Below are 19422 nucleotides of genomic sequence, written 5' to 3'. Positions count from 1 at the left end.
TAATCTCAGGATCTTTGCCATCAACTTGTTTTCAATAATTGATATATGGGAGACAATATTAAATTTACCTGAAAAGGATATAGGAGTTTTGCCTAGAGATCAAGTGTTATTCAGCACAGCACAGATAGAGTGTTATCAAGCACAGCACAGATAGAGTGGTACAAGACAAAGGAGCAGAGTAGATGAGAGGTACCCAACACCGCTGACAGGTAGTCAGATCAACACAGACACACAAACTGTGTAGCCAACAAAACCCTGCCGAGAACGGAATTCAAGATCAGGCCCTGACAGGTATTTTAGGTATGATCGTTGTATCAATCAAACAAACACTCAAACTTGAATTTATTTAGAGCAGATGACTTTTACTGATACGCAGAATGAAAATCCCGGTGAAAATATAATTTCAGACGGAGACAAGATGTGGAGGACATTGTGCACAACCCCACAATGCCCCCCCCCCCCCCCCCCCGCGGCTTCCTTGTGCACACTTAAATAGTGAGAAGCTGAGAAAGAAATTTAAGCACATTTCCAGCAATTCACAGAAGAGATTTTAGTACTACTTTAACATCTTGCTTTGGTCTACTGTTTTGTCCAACATTGATATATAATATACTCAAATATAAGACAATTAATACCACAATCTTAAAAATACCCATACACAAATAAATATACGGTTTACCACACTTTGACCAATATCTATCTATCTCTCTATATCTACCTATAGATAGATAGATATTGGTATCTTGACATATGTTTTCATGCAGGGTGGCAAACAGGAAGATGATTAAGCAGACATTTTGACCTCTGAGAAAACTGCAGTGAATTTGTTTTGTTTTTTCAGTAAAAACTGCAACCAATAGACCACTTTCCAAATAATGCTTTAAAAGATTTGAAGAATTTCAAATTCTTCTTTTAAAAGTTTGGAACTATAAAAGTCTCAATTTATTTCAGAACCTACTTCCTAAAAGTGCAGATCTCAGTTTCAGAGAAAATGCAGTTTAGGTAACAAACAAAAACCTTCTTTATGGCACTTATTGAGATTAATGCGGTTTGAGTTGTAATAAGATTTTTTTGGTTCGTGGGATAAATTTTATGTTGAGGATGATCTACTTTCAATTATTTTAATGAGACATTTATAAATGGCTATTGTTATAAAGTCTGAGAAGCATATTAAGCTACCACTATATTTTACTGATTCAAGCCCTTAACTAGGTGGATAAATTCTCTACCTAACACAGGTTAACAAGAATAGGACTTAATAACTTCCTTAACCATTTTCATCTTAACCTGTTTTGTGTTAGGTAACAGCCAAGCGGTTGCACTTTGTATTTAGATAGGCAGCCAGTGTACATCCAAAAGAAAAGATAAATTTGAGCCTGATTAAATTGAGGTAGTGATAAAAATACTAAGGATTTTTAAAATTTGTGAAGGATTTTAAAATTCAGTGATTTCAAAGATCACACAGTATATTCAAAGCTACTAAAAACGTTTACTGCATGCAGTGAATACATAAGAAAAGGAACGTGCATGTTTCTGCTCTTGGGGTAAATTCAAACAGACACCCGGGGGGCGGCAGTGAGGGCTGCTGAGTATCAGTACTCGCAGATGGGAATGCCAATTGCTCTTCTCAAGCAGGGGAGTGAGGAAGTTACAGGGTTCAGAAGTTGCCGTGATGGATGATGGGCTTTACATTTAATGGCTTCAACTTACAAACAAAAGCACACTCTTTTAAGCATGCATTGAGAAGAAAGCAATGGGCAACCCATTGAAGTCTTCAGGTATTTGGACACTAAAAAACAAATGGCCATTATCAACACCATTTTCAAACACAGCGTGACAACATGTAATATGCATCTCAAACACTAAGGAAGACATTAGCACAACACACTAACGCGAAACAGGAGTGGCCTACTTACCAGATCCTCCACAGAGGGGACAGACTTAAGATATAAGAAAAAAGTTTTATAATTAGAAAGATGTCATACAAGTCAATTTAACTAAGGGTATAATCATTACAAGGAAAATCTTCAGATACCGAATATCATTTTGGTGTAAAGTTCACTAGAATAAGTATAATTTTTAAAATCCATAAACAATAGTAACTATTATATTTGATGAAAATGTCTTGGTTTATCAAGAGTAGTCAATCCAGCCAGCTCAGTGTGCTTGCCTCCTTCAAACCTGTTTCAAAGTTAATGCTACGATTTCACATAAATTCTCTCCGTGAAAATGTAGTTGTCAATGTTGGGGTCAAGTAGCCGAAGTTGTCAATGTTGGGGTCAATGTTGGGGTCAAGTTGTCAATGTTGGGGTCAAGTAGTTGTCAATGTTGGGGTCAAGTTGGGGTCAAGTAGCAGTTGACCAGCTGACCTTTATTTAAACAACATTTCTCAGACTCACAGGACTTACATCTAAGCAGTCTCTAACATCACAGATGGCGTGAGGGATTTCCAGGCCAATTCTCTCAATTTACACACGAGGAAAATGGTAGCCAGAGATCAAGCTAATTCTCCACTTCACATCAAGGCTGCTTTGCCAAAGGCAAAACATAAAATCCTGGGTCTCCACACCCACCACTCACTGCACATATGCTGCATTACAGCATAATGACAATATGATACCCTAGCATGTAGTTCTAGGAGGGTGTAAATGGTCATGCAAAAGAATTCCACATATGCATGTTGGTATCAGAACGCATAAAGTGTTCGTGCAGGATGAACGGAAAACAAGCAGAATTAAGACTTTCGTATGAATTCCTGTCATCATCAACATCTCCTCCCCGGGCTCTTCTCCCAGGCTCTGAGCAGGCCCGGCCCGCATCTGCCCTCTTCATTGCTACGCCTCCTGCGGGGAGGAGCAAAGTGCTCATAGGCACGCAGCAACTCAGCACACAGGAAACTAAGTGGAGATGAAGCAACAGTGAGATCCCCAGACATTTGTAATCACGCATCAACAACTTTTACCAAGAGGGTGATGGTTGTTTTCAGAAAATGTACACTGTGAAAGATACTCCAATGCATTCAGTGGCAGGGGAAATGATCACAATATATTGTAAGAGAAACAGAAGAATGGTGAGCGCCCAACTCTCCTTCCCCCACTTGATTAACCGTGCTCCGATTTCACTGGCGGCAGCCATGCGCTCGGAAAGAGGAGCCGCGCCATTCAGATCAGGAACACTAATAGGATCTTCAACAGAAATGGCCGAGGAGGGTTTCCTTTTAAATGTTCTTTGGTAAAGGTTAACTAATGTGGGAAGCATCCTTCTGGCATCACCTAGATTCCTCAGTTTTCCTGCCTGGAATGTTGATATAAAAATTCATGAAACCATAAGGCCAAGATAGTGGAACACAAAGACAGAAGAACAGTGTCGCCTTAGGTAGTAACTGTATGGAGGATCAGGGAGAAGCTTTACATTTTTCTGCATTTTCTGCATTTTCCACAATCAGCACCCATTACCTCTAACAATTAAAAAAGCCTTTAAAAATTATTCTAGACACCCTCTAAAAGAGATCTAAGTGTAAGTCACCCTCTGTGCTACTTACCAATTTCGCCTTGATGGTACCGGAGTCAGTACTTTGACCCGTTTTAGCATGAAGTTGAAGCTGAACAGAGTGCAGCTGCAGGAGCTGATCATGAACTTCTTTCTCCAAGACAACTTTCTCTGCTTGGGTCTCTGTCAGTTCAGATTTCAGATCCACCAACTGGGCCTTTTAAGACAGCAATGAAAAAGTAAGTACATTTGATTCTATTTTCACTTCTATATTATGATTCACAAATGACACAGACACTCTCTGAAACGAACCAATGAACACTGGTACATTTTCTATCTAAAGCACAGGATGTCTGTCTATACTGACATCTTCAGATTTGAAGAGAGGTGTGATATTCACCCACTAACAGAGTGACAGAGGACAGGCCGCTAAATCGTATTTTGTCTCAACTCAAGAAACACCAGGCATGGAGGGCGACACAGTGTGCGGTGCAGTTCAACCCGCCAGCTGCTCTGGCTAAGAGAGCCAAGCATTGCGAGTGGAAAGCTCGACAGACCCAGAAACTCACTGAGGCAGTTCCGCTCTGTCCTCTGAGGTTGCTCTGTGTGAATTTGGAATAACTTGACGGCAGAGTTTTGACTTTATTTGTGTTTGATTTTTTTTTTTATCAGACCAGCAACTATCTAGCAAAAGCCTAACTATACACCAAGACCAGCCTACTGTCATCAAGTCAATTCTGACGCACGGTGACCCTGACAGCAGAGAGTAAAACTGCCCTGGTGGGTTTCTGAGAAGGTAAACCCTTACCGGAGCAGAAAGCCTCAGCCTTCTCCCCAGAGTAGCTGGCAGTCTCAAACCACTGCCCTTGTGTTTAGCAACCTAACACATAACCCACTAAGCCACGATCGATGCCTAATATTTCTTGTGTTGCAACAAAATAGCACTTTGGGGCTCTCTTCTAGTATATAGTCTTTCTGTGAGTGGACCAGCTCGTGCTAAGTAAAGGTGCTTTAAAAAGGTCCGATCAGGGACCGTAGGGCGCAGACATCAGTTAACAACACGCTGCCAGCTACCGTGGAGCCCAGCTCACCAGGACCACGTACACAACAACTTGAAGACTTTAACTTTTGCATCTCTGACACATTATTTTTACTTTATATGCAGATGGAGTCCCTGTGTGTTTGGTACTCCCAACCTGACAGGCGATTAAAGATAAGCATGCAAACAATTAAAGAAAAATTACATGGCAAAAATACAAGTATATATCTGCATGGGCAGTGGATTACTTCATGTGGCTCTTTTAGCCGAAGTCTCTAACGCCCATCAAACAACCTCTATCTGCAAGGGTCTAGTAATAAGTTAAGGGAAGAACCTGACAGGATTCACCAGTGAGTAACTGTGAACAAGGTTCCCTCGAGTGAAATCCTAGTGTGTAAAATGAGTCCTTTGAGAAGCAGGAGGAGGGAATCTCATTACCAGCAAAAGCCAGAAATACAGCATGTCCTCTGTACCGGAGATCTTTGTGCAGTGGCCCGCCTGGATCCAGACGACAACCACACTATCAGAGACAGTGGCTCAGGAGCCAGAGCCCGGGGCTGAGGAAGGGACTTCCCAATCCGCGGAACAAGGACGGATGGTGCAGGGGCTGGCCTGCGGAATGGCGGTGCCCCGCGGCTGAGGCAGATGGGTGCAGTGCTTGTGGCGCTTGATTCAGAAAGTTGGGCTTGCGGGTTGTGAGAGTGGCGCCGAGTGGCCTTAGGCTGAGGCTCACTGGCTTGGGTGACCGCTCGGTGCCTGACTCAGGGAGCTGGGTTTACTGACCCATGGGGTTTTAGCTGAATGCCTGTGCTGAAGTTAATAGCAGAATAATATGCCTTCTGGGAATTTCTTAGTTAACTTGACAGAACTTTGTACCTTATCCTAATGCACGACTCAACTCTGAAGCCTGCTCAAGGCACTACAATGTGTTACCTTCCTTCATAAACCCTCCCGTCACGAATTCTGAGTTCCGTGTCGCCGCAGCAACAGACGTGAGAAACTGGAGAGGAGCGTAGAGAACATTAGTGGAGAGCTTACACGATTGCTGTCTGCTGTTGGCTGAATCTGGCTTCGAATAGCCCTGGAAGACGGGCTCAGTCCCACGCTGTGGCCTGGGCTGCGATGCTCACAGAAGCAGATTACCAGCTCTTTCTTCCGTAGCACGATTGGTGGGTTTGGACCGCACCTAATCATCACATGGCACGGTAATCTCGCTCTCTAACGATGAAATGTGTGAGAGCTTGACAAGACTGTCTTGCTTCCCCACGTCTTATGCGTGTTCTGCACTTCAAAGTCCTAGCGCTTTTCTAGTGCTTGTTTCCATGGCAACATTTGATGGGTTTCCGCCTTGCACAGGTCCCAGCTTCTCCCAGTCTATGTGTAACTGGCCTCCTCTCAAATGCAAAGTAAAAACTCACGTAGAAAGGGTTAATAAGGAAGAGATTTATACTGCCAATGGGAATGGGTTTGGAAGAAAAAAAAACATGTACGAAATAAAAATAATGCTGTCTAGTGATGGGAAAGAGACTGCCAGAGGCAGAGAGGGATTATGAGTCAGAACATTCCGTATCCAGTCAAGTAGCCTTAATTTTAAAATAGCGATAACTACTTTGACTTTGATCATTCTCATAAGATTACTGGCCTTATCTACAAAGCAGCTACGAGCTGTTCTCACGAGAGAGATCAGACTACTTTTTAGTCTGGGCAGGACTGCAGAGGGTCGATGTGGCTGGATCTGGTGGACGGCTTTGGATGAAACACCCAAACTGAGACTTAATCTGAGAGGAAATCAGAACATGCTTTCAGTGATGTTGTTTTTAAATAACAGTGGTATGGAGAAACAATTCTTCCACCTCACAATTTACTTTTAAGCTTCTGAATTACTTACTGCCTTTTAGTACACTCAGAGCTGTACAGCCATCAGCACTATTTAATTTTAAAATCCTTTCTCTTAAGGAAACTTTAGCAACATGATATTGGCAGGAAAAGCGCTAAAGACAGGATCTCTAGGCAAGCACCTATCACAGTTTTCCAAATGAGACGTTACCACGGTCACTTTGTAAGAGGAAATAAAATGCTTTAAAATGCTGACAAGAAACTGTCAGCAACAGGTAGTTACAGACTCAGTACCTAGGGGAAGATTAAGTGTGCAGTAACTCGAACATTTCCAGTTTGGCGGTCAGTGGAGCCACTGAAGGAAGCAGTAAGATCAGGACGGCAGTTTATTTGGACTTGAGAAAGAGTAATGCAGCTGAAGCGTTAGATGTGCTGCTTCTCTGTCAACCCTGACACGATCAAGAAGCGCTATCGCCCGGAAAGCTGGCAGCAGGGAAACAAGTAGAGGGCTGGAGATGGAAGCAAGAGCATTGAAGCTGGCGGCAGGGAAACAAGTAGAGGGCTGGAGATGGAAGCAAGAGCACGGACGTGAGAAACGAGGTCCCACAACTGAGTCACAGGGAGAGCAGTGGGTCAAGGCTGGGCTTGGGAAACAGCAGTCAGGGGAGCCTGGAAGACAAGAGGAAGACAGCAACAATCAAAGTCTAGCGGAACGTACACCCAGTGCTGCAGCGCGCTTCTTTCCCGCTATCAGGAGAGTCGCCTGGTGCCCTCAAAGACTTGTTTATTCATGTATAACTTACATCTGGAGTAGTCCGATGATAAGAATTACAGAAAGCAAACGCACCCATGTAGCTACCACACGGATAATAGAAACAGGCAGTGTTTCAACTGCAGATCCTCCTTGAAACTCAAGAACTATTTCTCCTTCCTAGAATTGTAATCACTATTACACTTCAGGATTATCACCACCAGTGGTTAAAATCACTTAACACTGTCACTGCTGTTCCATTCCTCATTCCAGAGTCTGCAAAACCTCTGAGTTTCCCCATCAAGAAAATTACTGGATTCCACTCGATGGCACTACCATGAATTCTTTCATTCAGAATTTTAGAATTCTACTTTGTCTAGACCTTAATCCTCTGGTATCTTCTACAAACACACAGCAGCTGCACATTTTTGTTTCTAGATATAAATTAACTTTTATTTCTTTCACTGTTTTGTGGATAACGATGCCAGTTACTTTAAGTACGCCACCCCAAACAGGCTTTATTCTGAGCATGAGGATCAAACTAAGGTAAGCAAATAGAAGGCATTATATTCCAGATGTAATGTGAACTTGGATGCAGCTCATTTATTAATTTTAGCATGCTACACAACTCTCTCAAGAAAATTTTACCCCTAAGCTAGAACTGAAAAGAAATACAGTAAAGCAACTTTATTTTCATATGGAAAGCAGGAGACTGAAAAAGATTATGTGCACCAGGCAGCTTAAATGGCAACTCTAGCACTTCATGCAGCTTTCCATAAGCTGAAACCACTAACAGAGTAGTCCACTTAAAAAGATCATGTGGATTTCCTCAAATTACAAACCAAATGGGGTTAAAACCCAGACCTCCTGATACCGTCTGTGACTGCAGCATGTGACAGAAAATGAGTAGTGAGGACACAGCCCAGGAGCTCTAAGGAGGTCACATTACCAAAGCTCAGAGGTCGATCCTGCTCAAAGCTGCCCCTCTCCCGCACACATGCACAGGAACTCGTGTGCATACACACACAGACACGCAGGCAAAGCCACACCTGCACACAGCATGCACTGCTAAGCCATTGAAGAAGGACCAAGAGAAGATCCCAAATAACAGTTCAAGGCCACACACATCTCACAACGCTATTTAAAAGTGACAGACTCTCCTATAAATATTCTCTTTCATAAAGTGTTAAGAGGGTAATCACATCACTACAAAGAAACCAGTATGCTCTTAAATGCCTGTGTAGTTTTTATGTTTGAAAAGACAATTTAAGGTGAAAAGCGCAGGCGGGAATTCAAATCTCTAGCTATTTATTTAATGCTGCTATCTAACATGTGTCATCTACACCCACCTGCTTCCCAAACGGCTTGAAAGTTCATCTGGTCAATAAAACATGTAAAAAAAATAAAACTTACACAGAAAGGACAAAGTATTAAAAAAATTAACCTATTACAGTTTATTGAGTATTAAATTTAATACTGAGGCTCCTATTAATAATGGAACCTTAACAGATGTAATTATCTAACTGTTGGGTTAGGCTGGGTTCTCTAGAGAAGCAAAACCCGTGAGGGTTGTATGTGTGTATATAGACAGAGATTGACGAAATGGCCTACCCAGTTGCAAACTCAAAATCGGGTTAGAGAAGAAGGTAAGGGGTCAAAGAGGCTTCACTGCTGGGTATCTCTTGAGCACACCCCACAGAGGTGTCACCAGGCTGCAACCCAACTGAGACATTGGGCTCCACCCCACCCTTTCTCGAGTGTCTCCAACCATAACAGACCAGCCTTTGTGAACTTCACTCCTATACACAACACTTAACCTCACAGAATCACCAAAGACAAGAAAATCATACTTGCCCTTAACATAACACACATACACCTGAAAATGCACCAACCCCATTTTCATCTTAGATTTTATAAGTGAACGAAATGCAAATATTTAGTACATACACACAAATAGCAACAACTCGTAACAATTACAGTCGTTTCTGTAGCCGGTCATGTGGCCGTACAGCCACCTTCTTCCACAGCTGTTCCATATTTCCTCTGCCTCAGAGAGTGCGTTGGGTGGCCATGGTTCTTTGCCTGGTGCGGTGACCCAAATTTTAATTCCTGAAGAGTCCGGGCTATTAGTAGCCACGACAGAATTGGGGTGCTGTAATTTTCCATGGACTTTAATCAGAGGACATGGTAGTACAAAGAGAAACCTAAGGAATCTCCTGATTCCAGCCATTTTCTTCTTCATCACCCTTATGCAATACGAATCCAATTTCCCTGGTAATTTGGATCAATTATACCAGTCAATACAGTAATACCCTTCTTTGTTGATCCGGATGCATGAAGACTCCAGAATGTCCAGGAGACATTCTTAACTCCCAGTCAATAGAATCAGTGCTGTGCCTCCACGTGGCTCTATCTCCTTCTTTGGAAGTATGACCTTCAGAACTGAAGGGCAGAGGATTACAGGGAAAGGATGCAAAAATGTGGTGAATGGGTCCTGAGGAGTATTAGTGAGTGGAACTACTCTCTTTTTCACCCCGTGGGCCCTGCACCCAGGAATCCTGGCTATTGGAGTAACTGCACTGTATATTGGATTCTGGTTTAGGGCACATACAGCCTCTTAGAAAATATTACCCCAGCCTTTCAAGGTGTTGCCACCAAACTGGTACTGTAAAGGTGTCTTTAGAGGTCCATTCCATGGTTCCATCAAGCCAGCTGCTTCAGGATGATGGGGAACATGGCAAAACTGGAAGATTCCATGAGCATGAGTCTGCCACTGCCACCTGCATCTGCTGTGGGTGGGTCTCTCGCTCTCACACGATGCTGCGTGGGATTCATGTTGGTGGAAGATATTCTCTAAGTCCACAGATGATAATTTTGGAAGAAGCATTCCATACAGGGAAAGCAAATCCGTATCCGGAATAAGGATTTTATTCCAATAAGAACAAAATGCTGCCCTTTCCATGAAGGAAGGGGTCCTATGGAATCAACCTGCCAGATTGATCCCCTGAGGAATGAATGGTCCCATATCTTGGAATCAAGAGTTAGTCTCTGCTGCTGGCAGATGGGGCAGTCTACAGTGGCTGTAGCCAGCTCAGCCCTGGGGAGTGGAAGTCCGTGTGACTAAGCCCGTGCATAACCTCCATCCCCGCCACCAGGGTCGCTTTGTTCGTGCGCCCATTGGGTGAGGATAGGAGTGGCTTGGGAAAGAGGATGACTGGTATCCACAGAACATGTTTTCCTATCCTAATGTCCTCCTCTGCAGAGCTAACACCTTGGTGAGCATGAGATTAAAACCTTCACTTTTTGTCCATTCAGAGAGGTCTATCTACATACCTCCTCCCATACCTCATTGTCACCAATTTTCTAATCGTGTTCCTTCCAAATCCCTGACGATCCAGTCATACATTAGTCACAGCTCATGAATCTGTACACAGATGCACATTTGGCCATTCCAAGATATCAGTGATTTCATTGGTGGGACAGTGGTGAGTATGGCTGCCTTCAAAGATTTCAGTGGCCGCTAGGGGTTCATGTGGAGGGTAGGTAGGATGAACACAAGGGTTATTAATGATGGACATACATGACATGTAGTTGTCAAGACCCATAAAACTGTACCTCACAAAGAGTGAATCTCAATGTAAACCATAGCCTTTAGTTAATGATACATTAATATTTTCATCAAGTATAACAAGTATATCACATTAAATACAGATATTAACAATAGGGGAAATTGTGGTCAAGGCGGGAGAAGGAGGAACATATAGGACCTCTCTATTCTTTCTGGTCAATATGTCTGTAAACCTAAAACTGCTCTAAAATATGTAATAAAAACTGGGTTTTATAAAGAAAACCGACATAAGAGGTCTTGGCATCACTACTGACACAGGCACAGGAAGACTACTTTGAACCCCTCCTCAGATGGATGGCTTCTTGTTTTGTAGACCACGGCACCACTGCAGGTGAGGAAGGTACAGTGCTTCCCTGGCAAATGGTTACAGAGGAGTTCTGGTTGTAATTACACATATGTGGCACCATGACACTACCTCCCAAAAGCAAACCCACTGCCGCCGAGCTGATTCTGGCTCATCGTGACCCTCTAGGACAGGGGAGAACCGACACTTTGGGGCTCTGGGGCTGTAATCCTGACAGGGCTAGAGCACCTCATCTATTTTGCAAGGAGGAGCCATCAGGCTATTACCCCTACTGATAGCTTAGGCTCCTCCCTTAGCTGATCCAAGAGTGTCTAATTGACATAATCCTTAACCATCACATCGATTATATAATTCTTATTTTATAAAAGAATGCAACCCTATTTTATCTTGAAAGACTCTAGTTCTTCCCTGAACTAAACTTTTAAAAGGAAACATCATTGTTACATTAAAGATCCTCAACTACCTGACAAGGACCCTGAAGAATAAAGCATTACACAAGGGCTGTGATTCTAAGGTCTACAGTTTGAACAGCCAACTGCTCCGTGGGAGAAAGATGAGTCTGTCTGCTCCCATAACAACTTCCATCCTCGGACACTGGGCCTCCACTCAAGCACTTACTCAATGCAAGAACACGTTGTTCTATTAAATTGGCATTCCAGGACACACACCTTCCCGACACGATTGCTGAAGAAAATGGGTGCATAAACAAATGTGGTGAAGAAAGTTGATGGTGCCCGGCTATCAAAAGATATAGCGTCTGGGGTCTTAAAGGCTTGAAGATAAACAAGCGGCCATCTAGCTGAGAATTATCAAAGCCTACATGGAAGAAGCACATCAGCCTGTCTGACCACAAGGTATATAAGGGACCAGTTATCAGACATCAAAGAACAAAAAATCATATTAGTGGGTGCCCACCTTCCTGATACGATCACTGAAGACAAATGTGGGCATAAGCAAATGTGATGAAGAAAGCTGATGGTGCCCGGCTATCATAAGATATAGCATCTGGGATCTTATAAAGGCTTGAAGGTAAACAAGGGGCCATCTAGCTCAGAAGCAACAAAGCCCACATGGATGAAACACACCAGCCTGTGTGACCATCAGCTGTCGAAGGGATCAAGTATCAAGCATCAAAGAACAAAAAAAAATCATATCATTGTAAATAAGGGTGAGTGTGGAGACTCAAAGCCCATCGATAGGCAACTGGACACCCCTTACTGAAGGGTTGTGGGGAGGAGATGAGCCAGTCAGGGTGCAGGGTAGCAATGATGAAATATATAACTTTCCTCTAGTTCTTAAATGCTTCCTCCCCCCACCATCATGATCCCAATTCTACCTTACAAATCTGGCTAGACTAGAGGATGTACATTGGTATAGATAGGAACTGGAAACACAGGGAATCCAGGACAGATGACCCCTTCAGGACCAGTGGTGAAAGTGGCGATGCCTAGAGGGTGGAGGGAATGTGGGGTGGAAAGGGGGAACTGATTATAAGAATCTACATATAACCTCCTCCCTGGGGGATGGACAGCAGCGAAGAGGACTGGTGGGGGTGCAGGGAAGATATTAGACAATGTAACATGACAAAATTATAATAATTTATGAATTATGAAGGGTTCATGAGGGAGGGGGAAGGGGGAGGAAGGCGGGGAAATGAAGAGCCGACATTAAAGGCTCATTCAGAAAGCAGGTGTTTTGAGAATGATGATGGCAACATATGTACAAATGTGCTTAACACAATTGATGTATGTATGGATTGTGATCAGAGTTGTACGAGCCCCCAATAAAATGATTGGAAAAAAAATAGTGCATTTCAAAATGGATTAATGCACCTGTAGTCAAACTAAAATTCAACACCTTATCATTTTTTTCTTCCTTTTGACCCACTATAAATTTTTTCTAACTTATTATATTCTGCTATCTTTTTAAGTTTTTCTTTGCTTTATTTTGTTATTTTTGTTGGGTTTTTCTTTGTTTTGCTTTTGCTATGTTTTTCTTTATTAAATCAAGGACGGGTAAATATACAGATACAGTAACTGGACTAATTGTTTCTAGGGAGTATGGCAGGGAAGGTTAGAAGGAAACGAGGAGCTAATACTAGTAAGTACAAGCAAGGAGAAAATGTTCCAAAATGTTTTATTAGTTGCAAAACTATTTTTAGGTTTTTTTAAACTATTGAAATGTATGGTTTGTGAATTATATTCCAATAAAACCGCTAAAAATGTTAAAAAGACAAAAATCTTTCATGCTCCAGGGCGCAGTTCTACTCTGTCGTCTACGGTTGCTATGAGTTGTGACCAACAGTACAGGTTAGTGGGTTAGTTTGGGTTTAAACTAGCTGGAAGACAGGCGAGGAAGAACCATTCTTCATATGGCCTTTTCTCCTGTAATAATAGTCAAGGACCAATGAAACAAACAAAACCATTTTTATCCGACCTTCCATTTCGTTACCTTCTTCAATATCTCAGAACAAGAAATCATTTAACTTAAAACCTGATATTAATAGAACTGCCTTTTATTTTCTCTTAGTGACTGAGGTCTTTAGCATTGTTTATATTACCCAGATTGTACAAAACCAATGAGCTTTCTTCTGAACATAGGGGCCAAACAGAGAATGGACTCAAAGAGCAAGCTTAAAAGCTTCTGCCATCTTTGAAGAGAGAAAATACTGCCCCTACATTCTCTAAGTCCCCTCTTAAACAGTCTAATCATTTCACTCCTGAGAGTCTATGCGAAAATATAACCTCAATTTCCTCTACTGCACCCTAGCGACCCCTAACCTCACCTGTCCCTGGGGAGGCTGTCACAGGAACATGATGGCAGTGTCGGACTCCTCTGACCTCACGGGGCCAATCGCCATCAGCATCAGCCCAAGGCCATTTCCTGTGACGTAGAGCTTAGACAGCTCCTTTCTCCAATCTTTCTTTTTTTAACAAACTTTAATACCAGTTGTCCTTCCCAGAACCTTCTAGAATTCTCTTTTCGGTTGGTAGTTTGCTGAGCTTAGACAGCTCCTTTCTCCAATCTTTCTTTTTTTAACAAACTTTAATACCAGTTGTCCTTCCCAGAACCTTCTAGAATTCTCTTTTCGGTTGGTAGTTTGCTGCAATAGGCACACAGAACCCCCCCAACCACACACAGCAGTGCGGCTTACTGAAGGAACAGGTGCAACACGGGAACCAGTTCTTGGACCGGCTTTAAGGCTAGAGGCGCGCTTCTGCTGCCGGCTCCTGCTTGCGCCCAGGCCCTCACACTTAGCCTCCAGAGGACCGAGCACTTTGAGGCCTTTTAGAGGCAAGGCAGGCTCCTCGTGCTCTTTGACCTGGCCTCTGCCACGCTTGCAAGAGTGGTTAGTTAGCTCTGCCCATGAGTGCCTGAAGTACAGCAACGTCTCCTGCCCAGAGGTACTCAGCTCGTTGGCTCCACACGCCGGCCTGCCGGCTCTGACTGTGGCTCTGTAGGCTGGGAGGCCCATGGGGCTGTTCGGCTCCAGTCTCCTACTTCTGCTGTCCTGCCGCTTTGCTGCACTGGCCGTCGCATCTCCCCACACTGTGCCTGCATCCATGTTAGAGTGCTTGTGTCTCCTGGCTCAAAAGGACACATGCCATTCCTGGCTCTTCTTGGTGACGTTTGGGGGTGGCTTGGCTCGTTTTAAGTATTTGCATTAACAGCAAGCTGTACAATCTACCAGAGAGGTCATAAGCAACCATTTCTCTAGCCACCTAAAATCTCCATTTGCTTAGAAGGCCATGGTATGTAATTCACTGCACTGCACAGTCTAAGCAAGCCAGCAAATGTTTACTTTGTCGCCCACCCTGCCACACTGTCATTCTCACATCCACTCAGTATTTACTGAGTACCAACGCTACGCCAACCACTGATCTAGTTTCTGCATTCTTCACTGCCATGCCCTTAAAAAAAAAAGTTCATTCAAAAGATGTCCAGATGTGGCAAAAATTGTTACTTAAAATTTCAATTCTTTAATAAGTTGTTTTAATACACTAAACATGGCAACTATGTAAAACACACTCCTGCTGTACACAGAATTATGTTGTTTCAAGCAAAAGTTGTAAGTTAAATATTTTTTTCAGAGAATACCATTTTTAGTTAAAAGGGCAAACAATTTTTTTCTATTGAGATATGACATACCCTTGAAAAGGAACAAGGTGAACCTGTTTCTTCAATGAAAACAACCAGTAACATACAATGTATATCAATCAATGTAACTATGAACAACAAGGTTCACTGACAATATAGATTCCATACTGCAACATTTAATAAACCACCACTTCACAGAAAGTCATCTTTTCTTTTTTTCTAATTAATCATTTTACTGGGCGGTCTCTTACAAATCTTATAACAATCCATCATTCAATTGTATTAACCACACTTTTACATGTGTTGCCATCAACATTTCCAAAGTATTTTTCTACTTGAGCCCTTGATATCAGGTCCTCTTTTTTTCCCCTCCCTCACTTGCCCTCCCAACCTCCTGAATCCTTGATCAATTATATATTGTTATTGTTACTCTGTGTCTTACACTGACCGTTGTTTCTCTTCACCCACATTTCTGTTCTTTATCCCCCTGGGGGTGGGCTATATATCCAACCTTGTGATAGGTTTATTTTCTTCATATACGTTAATCAAAACAACTTATCACAATACATTAAGGACAGAAGCAGGTGTAAGAATCCACTTATCTTCTTCTGTGCAATAGAGATTTTTAAAATGTAAAACAATGCTATTCTTCATCCTTATTTTGGAAATATTTCTTTTTTAATTTGAAGAAAAATCTTATATTAATATGTAACAAGTATTTACGTTTTCTTCTTTTCAAATTTTGGAAATATCAATTGATAGAAATCGTACTAAAAAGGCTGTTTGGGTTCTTCAGATTAAGACTGCAAGGGAACCCTGACACCAAAAAAGTTTGAGAACTACCATCTTAGAATTTCTGAGAGGAGGCCATGTGTCCCACCGTGACATCGAGAGAATCACAACCTACCCAGGGGTCAAACCAAGCAGAGCATTCCAGCCCATGATAATGAGTTTCAAAGAGCAAGTAAAGAACTTGAAGGCAAATTCCAAGACAACGGCACATATTTTAAAAGTGTGTAATATGAGACACAGGGTGACCGGACTTGAGTGGGGAGCCTTAGCACGGAAACAGGTAGGCAGGTTTGAGAGTACTTTGGAAGTTACGGGCATTTTACCACAAAATCGCAAAGGGAAGTTGGAGCAGTATGAAATGTTTCTGTGATAATGGCAAAGAACTCTATCGCTCTTTGCTTAGATGGAAGTAGAGAATGGAAGAGAGCACTCTGCCAATCTTTGAAGACTGTCACGAATAATCAAACTATACTCAATACTATTCTACAAATAATGTTTAAAAGTTAGTTTCAAAATTATCTTAAAATAGAATACCTTAGAGTACCAACTCACAAATCAAACATATGTATAAATAAGCCTAGAGCATTCATAATTGAATATTGTAGTGGGCACTGTGGATACAGAACCAACAGGACAACACCATCCAAACTTTGCAGCTTGTATTACTTACCGTATATACTCGGGTATAAGCCGATTTTTTCAGCACAAAAAAATGTGCTGAAAAACTGGGGTTCGGCTTGTACACGGGTCAGTGGTACCCTGGCGAGGTGTAACATCTTGCTGACTGCTCCCCCCCCCCAGGAATGAGCGCCTGTTATCTCGCAGGTGATTGCTGTTTCCCCACTGTTCATTCCAAGTCCCGCTGACAATGCAGGGCTTTGAATGTCTGTTCACTCACATCTAACCAATCAGAGCCGTCCTATGACGTGTACCTTTGAATAAGCCTTTTAAAGACCGTGTGCGAAGGATGTGGCATGAATGGATGTCATCTGGTCAAGCCCGACTAACAAAAGGAGGAAATCTCATGAAGCCCGACATAGAGTTAATAGCAAAGTGGGTTCGAGATACATGGGAAGACATTCCAGAAGACATGGTGCGACGTGCCTTCCAGAAATGTAGTCTTAGTAATGCTATGGATGGCAGTGAAGACTGAGCTTTGTATGAAAAAAACAGCAGTGATGGTGATGACGGAGATCTCAGTGAGGACAGCATCTATGATGACCTCACACCAGCTGAAGCTCTGCATTGGGATACGGATGATGATGAGGAATCCAATTTTGAAGGATTTTAACTCTTTACATTTTAGCTTGGTTACTGATTGAGCTTAGGGAATAGTACTCTTAAGGTATCATTGTTGATACCTTATTGTTTTTGTTGAATCTATTTTCCACTTACTGGGCTGGTTTACTAATGTTAAATGACTTGTCCTTTTATTTATGTTTTTAATTTAAAATAAATATTTAAATACATTACCCCACTGATGTCTCAATTGTTAGTAATTGTATTTTCATTTGTTTTGATTATTGAAACTTACCAATAGCTTCTGCATTTTCCACCCTAGGCTTATACTTGAGTCAATCCGTTTTTCTGGTTTCCCAGGTAATAATCAGGTACCTCAGCTTATACTCGGGTCGGCTTATATTCGAGTATATACGGTACTTGTATCTACGGATGGTGATCTTTCAGGATGCATGGCAGAATACTAGGGATTCTGAAAACTTTACTCATTCAAATAACCACGTGTTGACTTTATATCGTGTACCATGATCTGGAGTGATAAACACTATAATAAGCGGAGAAGAGACTCAAGCTATCAAGTTGTTTCATTTTGCTTGGTTCCATAATCAAGGCTCATAAAAAACAATCCGTCAAGAAACCAAAGGGCACAAGGCATTGGCCAAATCTGCTGCAAAAGAACTCTGTAACGTGTTACAGAGCAAAGACGTCACTTTGCTTCCTGTGCCTGTGAAAACTGGACAATGAATACGGAAGCTCAGAGAAAAACGGATGCATCTGAATGACAGTGTTAATCAAGAATACTGAAACTGCCATGCGCTGCCAGAAGGGCAAATTTGTGTTGGAGGATGTACAGCCAGAATGCTCCTTAGAAACAAGGGGTTAGACGTCGTCCCACATGGCATGCTATCAGGAGAGACCAGTCCTTGGGAAAGGACATCATGCTTGGTAAAGGCGAAGATCAGTTACCAAGGCAATGTTCCCTAAGATGGGTTTAGACAGAAGCTGCAAAAAAACAGGCTCCAACACTACGGCTGTGCGGACAGCAGAGCACCGGGCAGTGGTTGTCTTGTTGCACGGGTGTGCTATGAATCACATCCTAGTTAATGGCACCTAACAACAACAACCAGGATCTGAGTGGAAAAATGGACTGAGGCACGGCATTAAGAAGTTGAGGCAGTGATCAAAAATGTATCTGTGATGCATTGCAGATTAGGGGTAAGCACTCTGAAGGAGGTATGTATGAGGACCTCACAGAGAGAGAATGTTAAGGTCCGTTTTCAGAAGGCATTTAACAGTACAAAGTATTTGACCTAAGATAACATCTTGCTCCTCAAAGAACTTACATTCCAGAGACAGCTGGACCAGTAGTTAGAGTGTGTGACAAACCTAACAGCACGAACGAGTTCAAGATGTTAAAGTAGCTTCTGCTTATGGAAGGCTGACAGTAGTTGGGGGGAGAATTCTTCTCAGAGAAGATGATACATGTGACATCTTGACAGATGAGTGGGTGTTTGTTTGATGCTGCAGACAAAGGGGATTGGGTGTGTGCATTACATAAAACGTCTTTTCCAAAGTGGAGATGCTATGAGTGAGTAAGACCTATTTAGAGAACTGCAAATAGAGTAGTCTTATTGAAGCAAAAACAGCTAACAAGAGAAATCTGGAAATAAGGACAATGAGGTAGGTACACTGGGTAGTAAAGGTTATGCTAAAGGGTTCGAATTTGAGGGAACTGAATAGAGAGGTAAGGACAGGAAAGTGGCAGAATCAGATTGAGAGTTTTCTTTTTTGGTGATGGATTCCCATTCTTCTCAAGGATATCCTAAATTTATTAGGTGTCACTGGATCAGTTCCCACTTAAGAGTGATCCACAATTGTTCTTGTGTTGGAGGCATTCGATGCAGCCACTGTGTCAATCCATTTTGTTGAAAGTTTTCCCTTCTGGGGGGGGAACAATGTGAAACATTAAAAGGTATTATTATCCAAAAAAAAAAAAAAGAAGAAAGTTTTCCTTTTTTCCAAAGTCCCTCTACTTTCTGAAGCATGATGTCCCCCATCTCTAGGAACTGGTCTCTCCTGACAACATGTACAAATTACATGAGATGAAGTCCTGCCATCCTTTCCTCTAAGGAACATTCTGTCTGTACATCTTCCAAGAAAGATTTGTTGGTTTTTCTGGCAGTCCTTGATATTTTCAATATTCTTCACCAGCACTACCATTCAAACACATTGACTCTTCATTGGGC

At 42.3% G+C, this 19422-nt stretch overlaps 1 protein-coding gene across 1 annotated transcript in view; it reads right to left on the bottom strand.

Annotated features, from left to right (window-relative positions):
* GOPC (golgi associated PDZ and coiled-coil motif containing) overlaps nt 1-19422 on the bottom strand; it is a 41056-nt gene that overhangs the window by 11545 nt on the left and 10089 nt on the right. Inside the window, exon 2 of the mRNA XM_075554627.1 lies at nt 3542-3706. Coding sequence (XP_075410742.1) covers nt 3542-3706 — 165 coding nt within the window. The remainder of the gene's footprint in view (nt 1-3541; nt 3707-19422) is intronic.

This window comes from Tenrec ecaudatus, chromosome 7 (assembly GCF_050624435.1).
Source record: "Tenrec ecaudatus isolate mTenEca1 chromosome 7, mTenEca1.hap1, whole genome shotgun sequence".
Taxonomy (NCBI): Eukaryota; Metazoa; Chordata; class Mammalia; order Afrosoricida; family Tenrecidae; genus Tenrec; species Tenrec ecaudatus.
Note: the sequence above shows the minus strand (reverse complement) of the source record. Positions and strands in the feature narration are given on the sequence as shown.